Consider the following 17,656-nt stretch of genomic DNA (forward strand, 5'->3'; position numbering starts at 1 on the left):
TTTGGGATTGGGTATAAAACAGTCTCAACAGATTTTGATAAAGAATGACTGAATCCGACGATTCACAGATTGACCAGTTTCTACTCACTAGCAATGCTTAATTTATCCAAGGGCTTGTACAGAAAGGAGAAAAGCAATCATCCCAGTCTTTTAATTTCACCTTTCGGTATATTGATGATGAACTGTCTCTTAATAATAATAGATTCAGTTATCACTTGTATTTTATATATCCAAGTGAACTTGAAATTAAGGATACTACCGAATCTGCTTCATATTCAGACCTTTTTCTCGAAATGACTATTGATGGTAGGTTGAATACCAAAATTTATGACAGACGCGATGATTTTAATTTTCCTATGGTCAAATTTCCATTTCTGTGTAGCAACATCCCAGCGGCACCAGCATACGGAGTATATGTGTCTCAATTGATACGTTACCTTACAGCTAGCTCAAAGTACGTTGATTTTGTTTAACGAGGAATACTGCTTTCTCATAAGTTGCTAAGACAGGACTATGAACCAATCAAATAAAGGTCATCACTCAAGAAATTTTACGGTCGCCATCTTGAGCTGATTTGCCATTATAACAAAAGTGTGTCAGAAATCATATCTGATATTCTTCCTCAGTCATAAGAACCTTCCATCATTACCGAACTCAACAAAGAAATAGCACGACGGATGCCGTATACGGTGCAGGAAATGCTTACCCTTCCGGAGCACCGGATTTCACTCCCCGTTTCTAGTGGAGTTCGTGTGCTTTCTTAATTATTATTATAGGTTTTGATGTAAATGATATTTGGTTTTGTGTGTCTTTGTTAAACACTTGGTTTTGAACTGAACTGATCATTCTTGTTATAAATAAAGTACTAGGAAAACATGTGATAAATACTAAGCATAATATACAGAACCTCTGCCCTCAAAAAGTGTTTGTATTTCGCTAATCAATCGTTCGTGAATTATTCCGAGGCTTTCTGTTAGATCCTGAAAATAGAGAACAACTCTCATATTCAATTTCCACTTTCAACCCTTTAGTAGCTACACACAATACTTTCTCAATATATTTTGGATACGAATTTTGTTGTTTTGTTTTTATACATAAAGTGTGATAGCAATGTATCTTGATTACATAACTGTTATTAGTTTATCGGCACCAGATGCATATTTCGAAACTCATTGTCTCGTCGATGATGTTCTAGGCCAAGGATTTAAAAATCAAAAGCTTCTTAAATATATGAAGGGCTATATATACAAAAGGACCAAAATGTATAGCTTAAGCTGGACAATGGAGTTTTGAATGAGAGAGACACACCTTTCCTTTCCTTCTATGTAACTCGAATGGCAAAGCCTATTGCATGACATCTATGTCCCGTTGAATAAAAAAAAATCAAATTGCATGGTTCTCAGCAGAAGGAAAACACGCTATATTTAAAATTTTCAGAATGAAATTTATTATATACTACCCGCCGAAGAAGACGTCAATGTCTAAAAGACATCAGTCATCAGCTCAGTAGTCAGTACTTCGGTACTTATATGTCTTAACAAACTTTACTAAATTGTCCGTTTATGAATTTTGAAAATTTTAAGAAACTAAGGTTTCAACTCCCTCAGGCAAAGTTGACTTTAGATGGATTTTGGTATTTTCTTTAAGGTATTTTTAAAATATAACTCTTCAACGGTTGCGGTACTTATACATCTTCGGCCTTCGGATTTCAAATGTTTGGCTATTAGCGTTCCTGATGAAGGCAATTCCAGAAAAGCGCTTCGGACGCAAGAAATTATTTAACGTGTTGTTTTCAATTTTTTACACCACTTGGTCGATACCTCTGCAGGTAGATTATCAGTCCCCGAAGGTTTCATCAGTTCAGTAGTCAGTACTTCGGCACTGAAATGATTTAACAAACTTTACTAAATTTGTCCATTTCTAAATATTGAAAATATTAAGGATTCAACTCCCTAAGGCAAAGTTGGCTTTATATGAATTTTGATATTTATTTTAGGTATTTTTGACATATAGCTTTTGAACGGTTTCAGTACATATACATTTTCGAATTTCAAATGTTTGGCTCTGAGCGTTCCTGATGAAGGTAAATCCTTAAAAGCGCGTCGGACGCAAGAAATAATTAAACGTGTTGTTTTCAATATTTTCTGAAACATTGTTTATTTTTTTAATGTGGATAATTTTTAGAAACTGTTCATTATTTGCAAATTTAATATTCATTGTGTGTTGTTTCATTTTATCAGATTATTGCATTATGCTTTCAACTTGTTTTTCACCTTATAGAGCAACCTAGTAAGTAAAAGTTTCAATTACAACTGTTGTTGAAGTCCGTTTGTATAAACAATGTTAGTCTTTTGCATATCTTTGTAAATTTGTCTTTATAGTCTTACATCTTTCATATTTGTTAACTGTTTTGAATATTCCTTGTAATCTTCAGAAGTTGCTAAAATTCGTCTATCTCTCTGTTGCCTCATTTTCGACTTGATATCATTAAAGTATTCTTGGTCGAAGGCTTTAGCTAACTTGAGGGCTGCTTCTTCTAATATAGACCACATACGACAGAATTCTTTTTCGGAAATGTCGCTGTTTCTTGCATTGTGAGCAATGTCATTTCGTATTTTCCTAATATCGTCTAAGGATTGTAATTCATGCAGATTAAGAGAGTTTGCAAAACAATTTTTAAGAATCGTAATTGCCAATGTTACATCGAGCTCTGATACTTTAACAGAAGGTGCTGCGCTATAAATACAAGAGTGGTTGTAACTACGAACATTACAAGTGTTCTTTCCTTGCACATATAACAAATCAAACTGTACTTTCTTAACAACCTGTTGATGTCCAAGGTTTTCATTTCGAGAGCAGGCACAACAAGGTCTTCCGTTACGGTAGAGGTGGAATAATATGTGTTTTCGATTTAACAGAAACGTTTGAAAGTTGTCCGGTTGCAATTGTTTATTCAAAAATTTTCCAACCAGTTCTGTTATAATTGTTTGTAGAAACAAGAATACTCGCACTAATTTTTCCATATCTATAATAGAAGAATTTGAAAAATTTACCTGTACTTTTTTCAAATTATCAAAGAAAATATGTGTAAATCAGACTCTCATTCAATAATTCAACTTTGCTTATAAGACGTATGCTTTTTTTCTTGAAATCGAATCTTATATTTATGTTAATCTAGCTTTTATTGTTTAATACAACAATGCTTATATTTATTTTAAACATGAAATTAGGATTTATACCTAAATAATTTTATATTTGATGTAACGCGTCTTCTGTGTTGGTGACGTCGTTTTGATTATAAGCCCATAGACATTATTTTGTCATGTGACATCACGTCATCAACGTTTTTTTCATGATCTACTCCGGTTTAAAATGGATTTAAAAATTGAATTATAAGAAATAACGCTACGTGGGTTATTCAGGGTGCACCACATTTTTGATGTTATTTCTTTAAAGTCAGAAAAAAATATTACAGTCATTCCTTAATGAAAAAAAAACCCAGACAAGTTATACAATTTAGAGCAGAGTAAAAAAAACCAAACACACACACAAGATAAAATATCTCATACATAAACTAAAATTTGATGACATTTTATAAAAAGTTTGAGACCAATGACATGATTGAATCCTGATTATATAGAAGTATTAATCAAATTTGCAGATCATAATTTTTGTTTTGTTTGTGTCAAACGCTACTTTCAGCTACCTTGTTTTCATTCAAGTAATATCAACCAACCTTTATTAAAAGCGGAAACTGGAAAACACCAAGAACATTAGTGTCAATTAAGATCATATATATTTTTCTATGTAGCATTTTTTATTTTCAAAGATACAATGTTTAGCATGTAAGCCTACAGAGCAGTCAATTACGAGACGGCAACCTGAATAAAACATAAAGAGCACGTTATATCTTAAAAATAAGTGTAGTTCATATAATGAGACAGACAATTTGTTTACACCATAAATTTTAATATATCAAATGTGAAATATTCTGAAGGAGTATAAATTAGTTAACATGAAAGTTACGAACTAAAGTAATGTATGTTTATTTCTAAATTTTATATCCTATTGTTTTTTTAACATATATTTCAAAGTTACATTCCTCTGAAAATCAGTATGGTGACATTGATCACTGACATCAGACTGAATAGTATAATTAAGTATTACAGGTCTAAATATGTCTCTTGATTATTCATGCACAACAGAAACTGATACATTGAGGCTTTGTTTAATTATAGATGTATTACGGTTGACTTATCATGGTTAATAAACAACTTTCAGATAGCTTACATTTTTTTATGCCTGTTTGCAATGCGACTTCAATTCTTTGCGTATAAACAACAAAATAAATAGAACTCAGATGAATAAGTATATCTTGTTATACAATTACGTTTTGTTTGGAAAATAAAAAGATTCATACTTTCTTTGATGATAAAAATTCTTCTGAACAGGTATCATATATCACGATGTTACCTTTGGTAGAATATGATATCTAAAATAAAAAAATAAACAGTACGAACATGTATTTCCAGGCACAGGTTCTGTTCTGGCACCAACTGATTTAAACTTTCAAAATATTACATTATTGATATAGCATTATGAATCAGCATGAATTTTATCATCTAATTACTAGGAGATAACATCTGAAAAGTTGTCAAAAGGTAATATAATGCGAGTTTAACACAACATATTGTCTGTTTGGGATATTCATAGGAATTATGTTCTTATTCAATACTTCAAACGAACAAAAAAGTCTTTATAAAGTAAACTCAACACCATTATGTGGTTATCAGCTCTATCCGATAGCCCTCCTTTTATTAGAAATAGTAAACAAATGTCCAGTTTGCTGTCATCGACCGCTGCTATCACATATAAACACAATCTACATCTGATATTTTTTTATCTTTACAGTAATACATATATGTATCATATATTTTTTTACTAAATAACATACTATTTACATTCATGGGTTGTCTTAAAAGGGGTGGGTGGGTGGTCAACAAAACTTCCTGTCGGATAGGCGAACCTCAAATGACAATTCTAGACCACATTACTATAATGTTAGCGCTAAAATTCTAGCATGAAGTAATATCATGATTGATATAACTTAAAACGGTAATAACTTACTGATTGTCCAATCAAATTAAACATAAACATGTTTTGATTTGAACACACGTGTTCCCGAGTAACCTTTATAAATACATTTATGTTCTTATTCAATACTTCAAACGAACATAAATCATTTTTAGAGTAAATCTTTACACCGTTATTTGGTTATACCCTCGCCCTGTCAGCACAAGAAGCTTCGATTGATAAAGAAAGGGAAATATAGAAAAAGGGGGGAACACACATTATACATTACAAGCCTAAATTCTTTGACAATCTGTTTTGTATGCTCTCTTTAACATAAACATCTTTGACTTTATAACTTTTTCATCTCCCGTGTTTCTTAAACAACCGATCATCTATGCCGCGGCAGTAGCTCCTCCTGAGCTCAAATTGTGTAAGCCAAACAGTTTTTTTTTATGAAGACCTAAACTGTCAAGTGCAGATAACAAAAACTCTCTGGCTCTGGTGTAGGAAATATGCCTACTCTTTCTAAGTTGTAATATATATGTTCAAATATTTACAATAACAAGTTGATCTAAAGATGAACTCATTCCATTCTTCCGGAATGTAAGCTAACTTTAGATAACACTGAAGTACATCTACCGGGCATGTAATATTCCCTGTTTTTGAAATGACAGCATCTATCCCTTCCCTATATACATCATTGTACTCTTTACTAAATATAGTGCAAGGTAAGTAGGGAAAAACGGTACATAAGACCTTCTCAAGTATGCTAACTCGGAGAATCATAAAACACCAGCATAGGCTTATAAACGCATTTTGTTTTACATGCTATTCTTTCATCTTTTAAATTACAAGTATTATTAGCATATTTACATACAATATTTTTCAAAATATGCGGTGTGATAGTTTCTATATTGACAACTGAATGACTTATTGTTCTATGAGCCCCTTCAAGAACAGATGCAACTAGATGATTTTCACTGTGATCAGCAACGCCAGCTAATTTGTGTGCCCATTTTATGGCTTAAAAAGAATCATTTAATTTTGAAACAGATTTTGCAGTTTCAGACACATGCATGAATTAAATATAAAAAAATATGCAAATGAGATGCCGGCAATGATGAAAAAGAATATTAACTAGTCCACTTACACCATGAATTGAAGGCATATCTATTTCTTCTAAGTACTGTCAACCCTGGATGAAAGAAGGAATCCTGGTAACTAGTTAAACAGACTGCTGAGATTATTATAATAGACAACTTGTGAATTAAACTCTGACCATTGTCGCACTGAAAAAAAATCTGAAAAACCATTCACAATGACTGAAGAGGGAAGTTCAGGCTCTACTGTACTACTTCTGATAGGTTGTGGAGCTGCTGGTTGGTTGATGACCTGATGCTAACGAGAAGAGGACAGTTTATTCTCCAGTGGCCTCGCTGCTAGTAGTTGTGACACATCTCGAGTAAACAAGACTTTCGACTTGCGAAGCTCCCACGAAATGGCTGCGAATCATCGAGGCGCAAACAAAATTAAAAAATTTACGTCGAAGAACCGAAAAAAAAATCCAGAATTTGAAAAAAGGCCAACCAGCTCCTAAAATTGAAAGTTGTTTGGCTTTCAAAAGCATTTGCATAGCCAAATATTTGAATACCCATAAAAACGAAACATTGTTGATTTCAAGTGTCATAATGACTGTTTGTGCTTGAATTTGTGGTCTGTACATTAAGAGTACGCTGTATAGCCCAACACTGTCATCTTCAGTACTCCACTTTTTCTGTAGGGTTGGGTTACATCACCCTAAAGGATGTTCGCTGCTCAGTTTTGAAATAAATAACTTTTCATAAAACTAGTATGTATTGATAGGGAATAAAATGAGGAATCAAAAAAAAAATATAGGGGTCAATGTGGTTGTTTTCGAGATATTAGCCATTGGAATTTTGGCGGGGAAAATGTTCTCTCTTGACTTTTCATAGCTTTATCATTGACCAGTTAAAGTTCTAAAATACTTTAAAGAAATAAATAAAATTTTATAAGACTTTTACAAGTGACCACGATGACTTATAATTATACATATAAAAGATGAATAAAAAGAAAAATGGGGCTTCATGGGGATTTTTTTTATAGCATTCAAATGGATAAAACCAGAGGATTCCAAAAATCTGACAAAATTCCTAAACATGAGAATCAGACATCCTTAACTGTGAAACAAATGTTCTAATCCTACAAATACTGGAATGCTGTTGCAGATTCTAATCTGTACTTTTCTCGATGCTGTCTCCTGATGCTTTTCCCGGATATAAGGGTGTGGCCACAAGGAAGCAGACGTTTTGAGTCAGAATTTTCCGTCTCCTATATGGGCTTCCCTGTGAATCTATCTCGTTTTGACGCGCCGCTTCTCCAGTCAAATGTGTATTATATATATATATATGATCCGTTCATTTATATGATCCGTTCATCCTATATATTGACTCTTAAAATTCAAGAGTTAATCTAAAAATGAGGGTACTTTCTCTAAAAATGAGGGTGCTTTTTATATGGCCTTCCAAATACCGTTTCGATCCCTAACATCACTGAAGAGACATTTATTGTCGAAATCCGGATATGGTGTACTAAAGAAATTTTGACACCGAATGTTTGTGGCACAACATCCTGTCCACAAGTTAACAATTTTTTTTTTCTGTGACGTTTTAAATTTATAATAAGATCCATTTTGTTACAACCTGTGATCAATTTTATTTGGCAATCGCCAATGGCAGTCAGCAGGGTTAAAGAACATCAGTTGTTCGACCTGTTAGTCAAATGCGTTTTGTTTAAATATACTTTTTCACTCTTTTGGTCTTTTGGAAAATGTTGTTTGTGCTGTTTTTAGACCCTTCTACAACGAAATTTGTTTGACATGCACACGTATAAAAATTGCGGTTTTTATCCAACGCAGTCATAGGTTTGAACGTAGTTTTCAATTTAGACTCGTATATATATATATATATATATATATTATAGAAATGTAATCAGAACTGCGGTTTTAGATACGTTCTAAAATAGATTGAGAGAATTTTTGTTTGAATCATGGTGATCCTTTTCAAAGTAGAATTTATCCCTCCCTAAAACAAACTATTTGTATATACGTTAATCATTGTTTTTTTTATGAAACAAAGCAATACCAACTGTTTCAAATTGTCTTTAAGTTTTGAATGTTGAATACTTGTGTAAAGTGTAGAAAAGTCAAATATTTTTATACTATTGCAAAATGACAGAGAGAAGGATTGTATGTACTCTTAAAGATCTTTGGAAGTTTTTAGTATCCACATCTCAATCACGCCACCTCTAGAATAGGCAGTTTGATGATAACTGTGAAGCCCGACTTTGATTGCTGATAAAATAGATATTAATAATTTAGAAAGAGGTTAAGTGTAATGCATTTTTCACATAAAAACGATGTTGTCTGGGGATCTATCTGCGGGGACAACATATAAGTAATGGAGGTAGGATTAGTGTTTTGCAATATTTGCCTGACATCGGGGATTGACGTAGCATGGGTATTGATAGACCCTTTCAGGTTCTTAATTCTGATTTGTATCCATGACCTTACAGCCTTAATCCACTCGGAAAGAATGTCTACGTCTTTCTTCTCGCGTTTAGCCCATTGCCTTACATAATCGTCGATTGAATCAATTTAAATTTTTGAAGTTGAATATCCAATTCATAGACTTAGGCTAACAATATTTCGGACCTTTTGATAACACATAACGATAGGGAAACGTATCAAATATAAGAGAACTACGACTGTTTCCCTTTGCAATGGACAAATTTTTGTTTCCTTTTACTAATATCCAACTATGCTTGCCAAATTCTATTAAGATCTAATAAAAAAAATGTCGATACTTGCAGTATCTATAAATGACAAAAACTCAATCAATATCCGATCGTGACTGAGCAGTTTTTAGGTTAGATATTTGTCAACTTAGGAAATTTAGTTTATGAGCAAAGGAATAGCATTAGATTTGTTAACATGTAAAATAATTCAAAATCAGTTATTTAACTGAAGAAAATTACCTCACTTAATTCCTAAATAACATGACATTATCATAGTTCTATTTTTGAGAATTTTACGAAGTTGAAGGCTTATATCAACTTATTGCATTTATATGTAATAGGAATTGGACGGTTTTCTGTAAGAAGCATGTTTTGTTTTACTTCAATTAATAATCAGGGAATTTTAATACACATTCAAAAAAGGTTTAAATCTAATGTTTATTATATATATATATGATAGAAATGTAACAAGAACTGTGGTTTTAAATACGTTCTAAAATAGATTGAAATATTTTTTGTTTTATTATGTTGAAAATCATCGATTTACTTATTCCTTTTCTTTTAATAATATGAGATGTTTCGAAATTTCCAATTAACCCAATATATGATGAGAAGCACCGTATCTAGAATTTGAGAATTATACATTATCGTTGATCATCTCAACGAGATTATTTTTCTCGCGAGAAAAGCAATCGAGTTGAGATGACCGATTATAATCTGTTTATCGTTACTTTACCTATGACGACGTTGTCAATTTCATGTCAATGTCATTATCAACGCCACGTGCGTCCTTAGTTTCTAGCGATAATCAGGAATAGATTACCATAGTTATATTTGGTAAAACGTTTAGGAATTTTTTGTCCTCAATGCTCTTTAACTTCGTTCTTAATTTGGCCTTTAAAACATTTTTTGGTTCGAAAGTCGACTATGGGTCTTTGGTAGACGAAACGCGCGACATTCAGGAAAAATTCAAATACATGAAAAATTTGTAGTTAACAAATAAATGTTTAATAACCCCATATCTGGTGGTATTGCATTTCCCGGTATATTTATTATTCATTTACAGAAATGCACTATATTGGTAATTCTGCATAACATTTGTTCATATCATCGTCTTATTATCTGTATCATACTCCGTCCAGGTTTTTTTTTTATATATTGTGTACCTGACTCATATATTGGATTTTTGAATTAAGTAACATTGTCTTTTTTTTGGCACAAGGTGAATCCAAGATGGCGTATATAATTTTTATATTGACAATCGATATCGTCTGCCTGGTAAAATATGTTCGCAATCAGCTGAAACAGCTAAGTTTTGATACCAAAAATGATAAGTTCTATAGGTCAATGAATCTAAGAATTGTTTTTAAAATTAACATGATAGTTTAGACTTAGATCTAGCAATTGACCAGGTTATATGGTATAAAAAATCCTTTGTGTTTGAAAGTATCTATTTTAATCGTAAGGCTTTATTGTGAAGTTGTTCTTATATTGCCGTGAGGGTGCAACACGATATAAAAAAACTTTGAAACATATGAACATAGTTATTTGCCTTCATACTCGCAAGAAAAAATATCTTTACCTTCAATAATAATGAAAATGAGCCATTTGCTATATGGTTATCCAATATGTCGGTCGAAATAAAATCGAGCGCATGCGCGATGACGTATTGATTTTTTTATTATTTGAGCAATGATGAAAAATATCTTATATTACTTACAATTTTTGGGGGTTAGACCCTTCTGGGAATTAAAGGGGGTGCAAATTTATGTTATTAGTTTTTTAAAGTCTCTGACGTACATTCTTTCGACAAACCTCGACAGCTACATATGACAAAGTTCGCCACCGGCCATGGCTCAAATGAATAGTTATAAATTAGAGGAGAGACAGCTGAAATGATTTTTCGAAGTCAGAACCTTCTGGGAATTGACGGGATTCAAAGTTGTATTATTACTTTTTTAACGAGTCCCAAGTACATTCTTTCGGCAAGCATTGCCAGCTAAATACGACAAAGTTCGCCACCGGACATGGCTCAAGTGAAAAGTAATCAGCCAGAATAGGGTCCACTGAAATAAATTTTTGGGAGTAGAAGCTTCTGGCAATTGAAGGGGTTCAAAGTTATATTATTAGTTTTTTATCGTGTCAGACATACATTCGTTTGACAAGCCTGGACAGTTGCATACGGCGGAAAAGTTCGCCACCAGAAATGGCTCAATTGAATGATAATACATCAGCGGAGAGCCCACTGAAATGATTTTATGGGGGTTAGAACCTTCAAGGAATTGAAAAAGTTCAAAGTTGTTTCATTAATTTCTTACCGAGTCCAACGAATATTATTTTGGCAAGCCTGGCCAGCTTCATACGGCAAAGTTCGCCACCAGACATGGCGTTAGTAAAAGGTAATAAATCAGAACTCAGCCCACTGAAATATTGTTTTTGGGGATCAGAACCGTGGGAATTAAAGGGGTTCAAAGTTGTATTATTATATTTTTTCCCCGTGTCCATCGTATATCCTTTCGGCAAGCCTCGACGGCTCAATAGGGCAAACTTCGCAACTTGACATGGTTCAAATGAATGGTAAAAATCAGAGGAGAGCCCACTGTAATGATTTTGTATTTTTTTTTACCTTCTGGGAATTAAAGGGGTTCAGAGTTGTATTAATAATTTTTTAACGAGTCCGACGTACATTTTTTATCGCAAGCATCGACAGCTTCAAAACGGCTACGTTTGTCAGCGTTAATGGCTCAAATAAATGGTGATAGATTAGAGAAGAGCCAACTGAAATTAATTTTGGGGGGTTAGAACCTTCTAAGAACTAAAGGGGTTCAAAGTTGTATTAATATTTTTTTAACGAGTCCGACGTACAATTTTTCGGCAAACCTCGACAGCACAAAACATAAAAATTCGCCGCCTGACATGACTCAAAAGAAATTGTAATACATCACAGCAGTTATCACTGAAATGATTTTATTTGGGGGTTAGAACCTTCTAGGAATGTAAGAGTTTAAAGTTTTATTATCCATTTCTTATCGTGTCTGACGTACATTCTTTCGACAAGCCTCGACACCTCCATACGACAAGTTCGTAATCGGAGATGGCTCAAGAGCAGGGCCAACTGAAATGATTTTTTGGGTTTATAACCATCTTAGAAGTGAAGGGTTTCAACTCATAATGTTAATTGTTTAACGTATCCGACGTACATTCTTTCGACAAGCCTCGAAACCTCCATACGACAATGTTTGCAAACGAACATGACTCTAGTGAAAGGTATAAAACTAGAGAAGAGCCCATTGAAATGATTTGGGGGCGGGGGGATATTGAACCTTATGGGAAAGGGTTCAAAGTTGTATTTTAACATTTTTTACGTGTCGAACGTACATTCTTTCTGCAAGCCCCGCCAGCTCCATAAGGCAAAGTTTGCCATTGAACATGGCTCAAATAAATGGTAATAAATTAGAGGAGAGCCCACTAAAATGATTCTTTGTGGGGGTTAGAACCTTCTGGGAATTGAAGGAATTCAAATTTGTATTATAAGTTAATTAACAAGTCCGACGTACATTCTTTTAGCAAGCCTCAACAGCTCCATACAGCAAAGTTTGCCACCGGACATGGCTCTGTTGCAAAGTAATAAATCAGAGCATGTTCTACTGAAATGATTTTTTTGGGGTTAGAACCTTCTTGCTATTGAATGGATTAAAAGTTATATCATTAATTTCTAACGTGTCCGAAGTACATTCTTTTGAAGTGCCTCGGCAGCTCAAAACGGCAAGGTTCTCAAACTGACATGGCTCAAGTTAAAGGTAATAAATTAGAGCAGGGCCCTCCGAAATTAATTTTGGGGGTTAGCACCTTCTGGGATTTGAAGGGGTTAAAAGTTATATTATTAGTTGTTTAATGTGTCAGACGTTCATTCTTTCGGCAAGCCTGAAACGCTTTAAACACAAAAGTTCGCTACCGGACATGGTTCAATTGAATGGTAATAAATCAGAGAAGAGCCTACTGAAATGATGGTTCGGGTGTTAGAACCTTTTGAGAATTGAAGCGGTTAAGAGTTTTATTTTTAATTTCTTGAAGTGTCTGACGTACATTCTTTCGACATGCCTCACCAGCTCCACACGACAAAGTTCGCAGCCGGAGATGACTCAGATGAAAGGTAATAAATCAGAGCATGGCCCATTGAAATTATTTTTTGGGGTTAGAACCTTCTTGGAATTGATGGGGTTTAAAGTTATATAATCAATCTTTTAACGACTTCGACGTAGTTTCTTTATGCAAGCATCGACAGCTCCATCCGACAAAGTTTTGACCGGACATAGCTCAAGTGATAGGTAATAGATTAGAGAAGAGCCCACTGAAGTTATTTTTTGGGTGTTAGAACCTTATAAGAATTGAAGGGGTTCAAAGCTGTATTATTAATTTTTTAACGAGTCCGACGTACATTCTTTTGGCAAGCCCTACCAGCTCCATACGGCTAAGTTCACTACTGGATGGCTCAAATGAAAGGTAACAAATCAGAGCAGTACCCACTGAAATAATTTTTATGTGTGTTCGATACATCTGGGAATTAAAGAGGTGTAAAATTGTAATATATGTTTTTTTACGGGTCTTATGTAAATTCTTTCGGAAAGCCCCGCCAGCTCAATAAAGGAATTGCCATCGGACATGGCTCAAATTAACGGTTAAAAATCAGAGCAGGACCCACTGAAATGATTTTTTGGGGTTTAGTACCTTCTTGGAAATGAACGGTTTTTTTTTACAAGTCAACCGTTTATTCTTTCGGCAAGCCTCGACAGCTCCAGACGGCAAGGTTCGCCTCTGGACATGGCTCAAATGAATTTTAATAAATCAGAGGATGGCCCACTTAAAATGTGTTTATGGGGGTTATAACCTTCTGGTACATAGTATTCAAAGTGTTATCATTTTTTTAACGAGTCCGACGTACATTCTTTCGGCAAGCCTCGGCAGCTCCATACGGCAAAGTTCGCTACCGGACATGGTTCAAATAAATCATAATAAATCAGAGGAGAGCGCACTCAAATGATTTTTTGGGGGTTAGAACCTTTTGTGAATTGAAAAGGTTCAAAGTTGTATTATTAATTTATGAACGAGTCACACGACGTCGTGCAGTTTTTCGGCAAGCCTCGACGGCTCCATACTGCAAAGTTCGCCACCGGACATTGCACAAATCAATGGTAATAAATCAGATGGTAATAGTCCGATTTACATTTTAGGGCAAGCTGCACCAGCTCCATACTAAAAAGTCTGCAACTGAACATGGCTCAAGTGAAAGGTTATAAATCAGAGGAGAGCCAACTGAAATGATTTCTTGGGCTTGAGAACCTTCTGGGAATTAAAATAAAAATAAAATTTCAGACAAAATGCTTCCTGTAACAAAGGTAACCAAACCAAATCAAGAAACGATAGGCCGATCAAAATAGAAAACAATACGAATTTCTAACTTTATGTAGTATGAGAGGAATGTACAGCTTCATAAAAAGTATAAGGTCTTTGATTAACAAGGAAGGAATTTCATGAATTTTAAAATGATGCAAAAGAGATTTCTTTCTTCCAATTAGGAAATATTTTTGATAAAATATAAATTAAACAATAAACATAGGTTCTCCTTGATCACAAATGTAGGTCACTTTTAAAAAAGATTCCATTTAAATACCCTTTTTATATATTTCAGAAGAAAAAAAAATATTTATCATTATCTTACTGTCATTGTTATTTGACCAACTTTGAAGATTTTGTTTTCTGTCGTTCAAGTATTAATATTTATTTCAAAATTAAAATAAATCAATAGTTTTACGTTGCCGTACACATAATGCGTTTGAAAAAGGTCTTTCCGAATCGACTTGACGTACACAGAAATATTTGCAACTGGTCTTAACATGAACAACGATTCACTCATAAATACATTATTAAAAAAAAAGTGAGGTAATTTTCATTGTTTGTCTAGTATCTCAGATCTGATACACTTAAAAATTATTAAAAAAAAAAAAAAAATCCCTCTCCCTTTGCCAAATACTCCTTGGAGAAGAAAACTCCATCTAAAAAAAACCCCAGAAAAGATCGAGATGTAGTGATACGTAACATCTCAATCCGTTTTCTTAGTCTGTAAGCCCGCTGCTGCAGCCTACGTTTTTTAATGCGTAATCGAGACATCTTTAGTATCGTTAAGCTACTGCAAATTATCAAGTTGGCTATCTTAAAGGAGCAACCAATTAACTTCAAAAGGGGGAGGTGGTATTGCATTTTTTCTGAATTAGATTTTTTTTTCGCGCGGACGTTTTTTTTTGGATGCTTGCAATCAAACTGTTTTTAAATTTTTAACACAATAATAATGTATGTGTAAAATCAAACTGGGGATCAGAATACCCCCCTTTTTTTTAAAGTCAAATGGTCGTTCCCTAATTACTAGAAATTTTCTAGCAGTTATGGAACAACGATTTGATTTTAAAAAGGGGGATGGATTTTTCCTTGAAAAATATTCTGATCCCAATCTTTTCCTAATTTGATAAACAAATATTCTGGTTAGACAGATGATAAAAAAAATCTGTTTCCGGAGTTTTCTCATACATTATAGTGTTAAAAATTGAAAAAAAATTAATGTATTGCTAGCATCGAAAAAAGTTAAGCGTTTGCTCCTCTATGCAAGCCATTTTAATGATTTGTAGTTTTTCAGATACTAAAGATGTTGCAATTACGCATAAGAAAACGTAGGCTGCAGCAGCGTGCTCACAGACGAAGAAAAAGGCTTGATATGTAAAGGATCACTACATTTTGTTCGTTACTGTTTGTTTCAAATGGTATTTCTTCTCCAAGGAATTTTTGGCGAAGGTAGGGAGTAATGCTTTTTTTAATTCTTTTTCTAAGTGTATTTTAACGAATCTGAGATACTAGACAAACAAAACATTTACATCACATTGTTTTAAGTAATGAATTTATGAGTGAATCGTTGTTTTAATAAAGACCAGTGGTTGATATTTCTGTGTACGTCCAGTCGATTCTGGAAGACCTTTCCAAATGAATTATGTGTTCGGCAATGCTCATACATTGAATCCTGATAAGGAGTTTATAAAGTTATGTAAAGGTTTTGAATTTATCAAGTTTAAACAAATATTTCTGTAATGAACTTTATAAGCAATTGATATTAATATCAATTTTATTACATAAATATACATGGTAAAGCTAAAGTTCGAAATGCGTAGTTTTGTGTACACTTAACCTACACAAGGCCTATATCAAAAATCGAATGTATGTAGACAAAACATGATATAACATTGAGTTGTGCCAATGGGAATGCAATTGTGTTTAGTTTATATATGAGTTACACTAACACAACACCGAGTTAAGGTCAATGTGATCACGGCCTAAGTACTAACTACTGTAACCACAATGCAGTCAACACTGAGATTGTTAGTTTGAACCCCGCTAGTGCGGATGTACTCGACCCTAATCTCATTTGGCTAGAATTGTCAGTTTTCCTATCGAAGGACGTTGGTTTTCGCCGGGCTTTCCGGCTCCCTACACCAATAAAAACTGACCGCCACGAAATAGCCTAAATGAGGTGCTCAAGTTGCGTTAAAACACCAAAAATAAATAATATTGCAGTAAGACTACAAATTAGAGTCCACATCCATAATATCTTTGTTTGCTCCATGTCCATCAACAACGTCAGTTTGTAAGATTTAATATATGTACATTAAAATTAAAAAGATTAAGGTAGGCTATAGTTGATGATTACAACGAAATCCAGATTATTAGGCGTGTGATAAAAATGAAAATGTTAATAAAGACAACTATATGTATTAATAATTCTCTTATTCTTACACAATTTATCTCTTTCATGACATTTTGCTTATATCATGTCAAATCTTGTAATACGATAAGTCTTTACTCTCAACAGTTAAATTTTAAATATTTATCCCCTCGAGTGTTAAACATTGAATCACACCAAATATAGTGGTAAAATTTATAATTATTCAAGAATTGTTTTATGTCAAGTGTCTCTGAAAAAAAAAGAACTTACCAGATTTAACCAATTCAAAATTCCAATATGTGCAACATTTGAAAAATAAATTAATAATAAGCTGATCAGAAAATATTTTGATGCACTCTGCACGAGAACAATTATCAAATTTTATGGTCTTGCAGTTTCCAATATGTTAGGATTAGTAAGATGACTAACTACATTGGGCAATTTGAAAAAAAATAACAAGCGTTTAAAGTTGATGACGGACAGAAAGAAAAGGAACTTCGACGTATGTAAACGGTAACATTTACAAATCTTCTGAACAAGAAGTTAATTCTTTCTTAATATGTTTTGTTTACTTTACCCATATACAGATTTGATAAAATACAAATTTATTATGTGAAGCATTTTGATATGCTTTGGATATACACATCGAGAACTTAACAAAACATTTAGAAAAAAATCGAAATAAATTACCATAATATGAATTAAGGTTAATATACATACATTTAAAACGATTCATTCTCCTTTAAGCCATATAATATGTCGTCGGACAAAATTCAGGACACATGCACAATATCTTACATGTTGTTCTAATATTTGTTCAGCTCATTATTTACTTACCAAATTATGTATAAAAGGATCTCTCTAAGTTACCATAATATGAATAAAGGTTAACATACATACCTTAAAAACGAATCAATTCTTTTTTAAACCACCAAATATGTCGGCTGACAAAATTTATAACGCATGCGCATTTACTTAGTTCTCAAATTTCTTTAGAATATTTCT

General features: G+C 33.3%; 1 protein-coding gene across 1 annotated transcript; it reads right to left on the reverse strand.

Annotated features, from left to right (window-relative positions):
* Positions 1-867: 867 nt before the first annotated feature.
* On the reverse strand, positions 868-6,330 carry LOC134681920 (uncharacterized). Its single transcript, XM_063541551.1, has 4 exons — positions 6,224-6,330; positions 4,421-4,492; positions 2,388-3,025; positions 868-980 (listed from the first exon to the last, which is right to left on the reverse strand). The coding sequence occupies exons 3-4, from the start codon at positions 3,021-3,023 to the stop codon at positions 888-890; spliced, it is 729 nt and encodes a 242-aa protein (XP_063397621.1). The 5' UTR covers positions 3,024-3,025; positions 4,421-4,492; positions 6,224-6,330; the 3' UTR covers positions 868-887.
* Positions 6,331-17,656: the final 11,326 nt, after the last annotated feature.

The sequence above is a fragment of the Mytilus trossulus genome, chromosome 8 (genome assembly GCF_036588685.1).
Source record: "Mytilus trossulus isolate FHL-02 chromosome 8, PNRI_Mtr1.1.1.hap1, whole genome shotgun sequence".
In the NCBI taxonomy this organism is placed as follows: domain Eukaryota; kingdom Metazoa; phylum Mollusca; class Bivalvia; order Mytilida; family Mytilidae; genus Mytilus; species Mytilus trossulus.

What these genes read in the sequence shown, in the direction of transcription:
- LOC134681920 (XM_063541551.1), bottom strand. Translation starts at nt 3,023, where the DNA reads ATGGAAAAATTAGTGCGAGTATTCTTGTTTCTACAAACAATTATAACA. An exon ending in AGTTAACAAATATGAAAGAT is followed by an intron (nt 981 to 2,387) that starts GTAAGACTATAA and finishes CTCTATTTTCAG; the next exon opens with GATCTAACAGAAAGCCTCGG.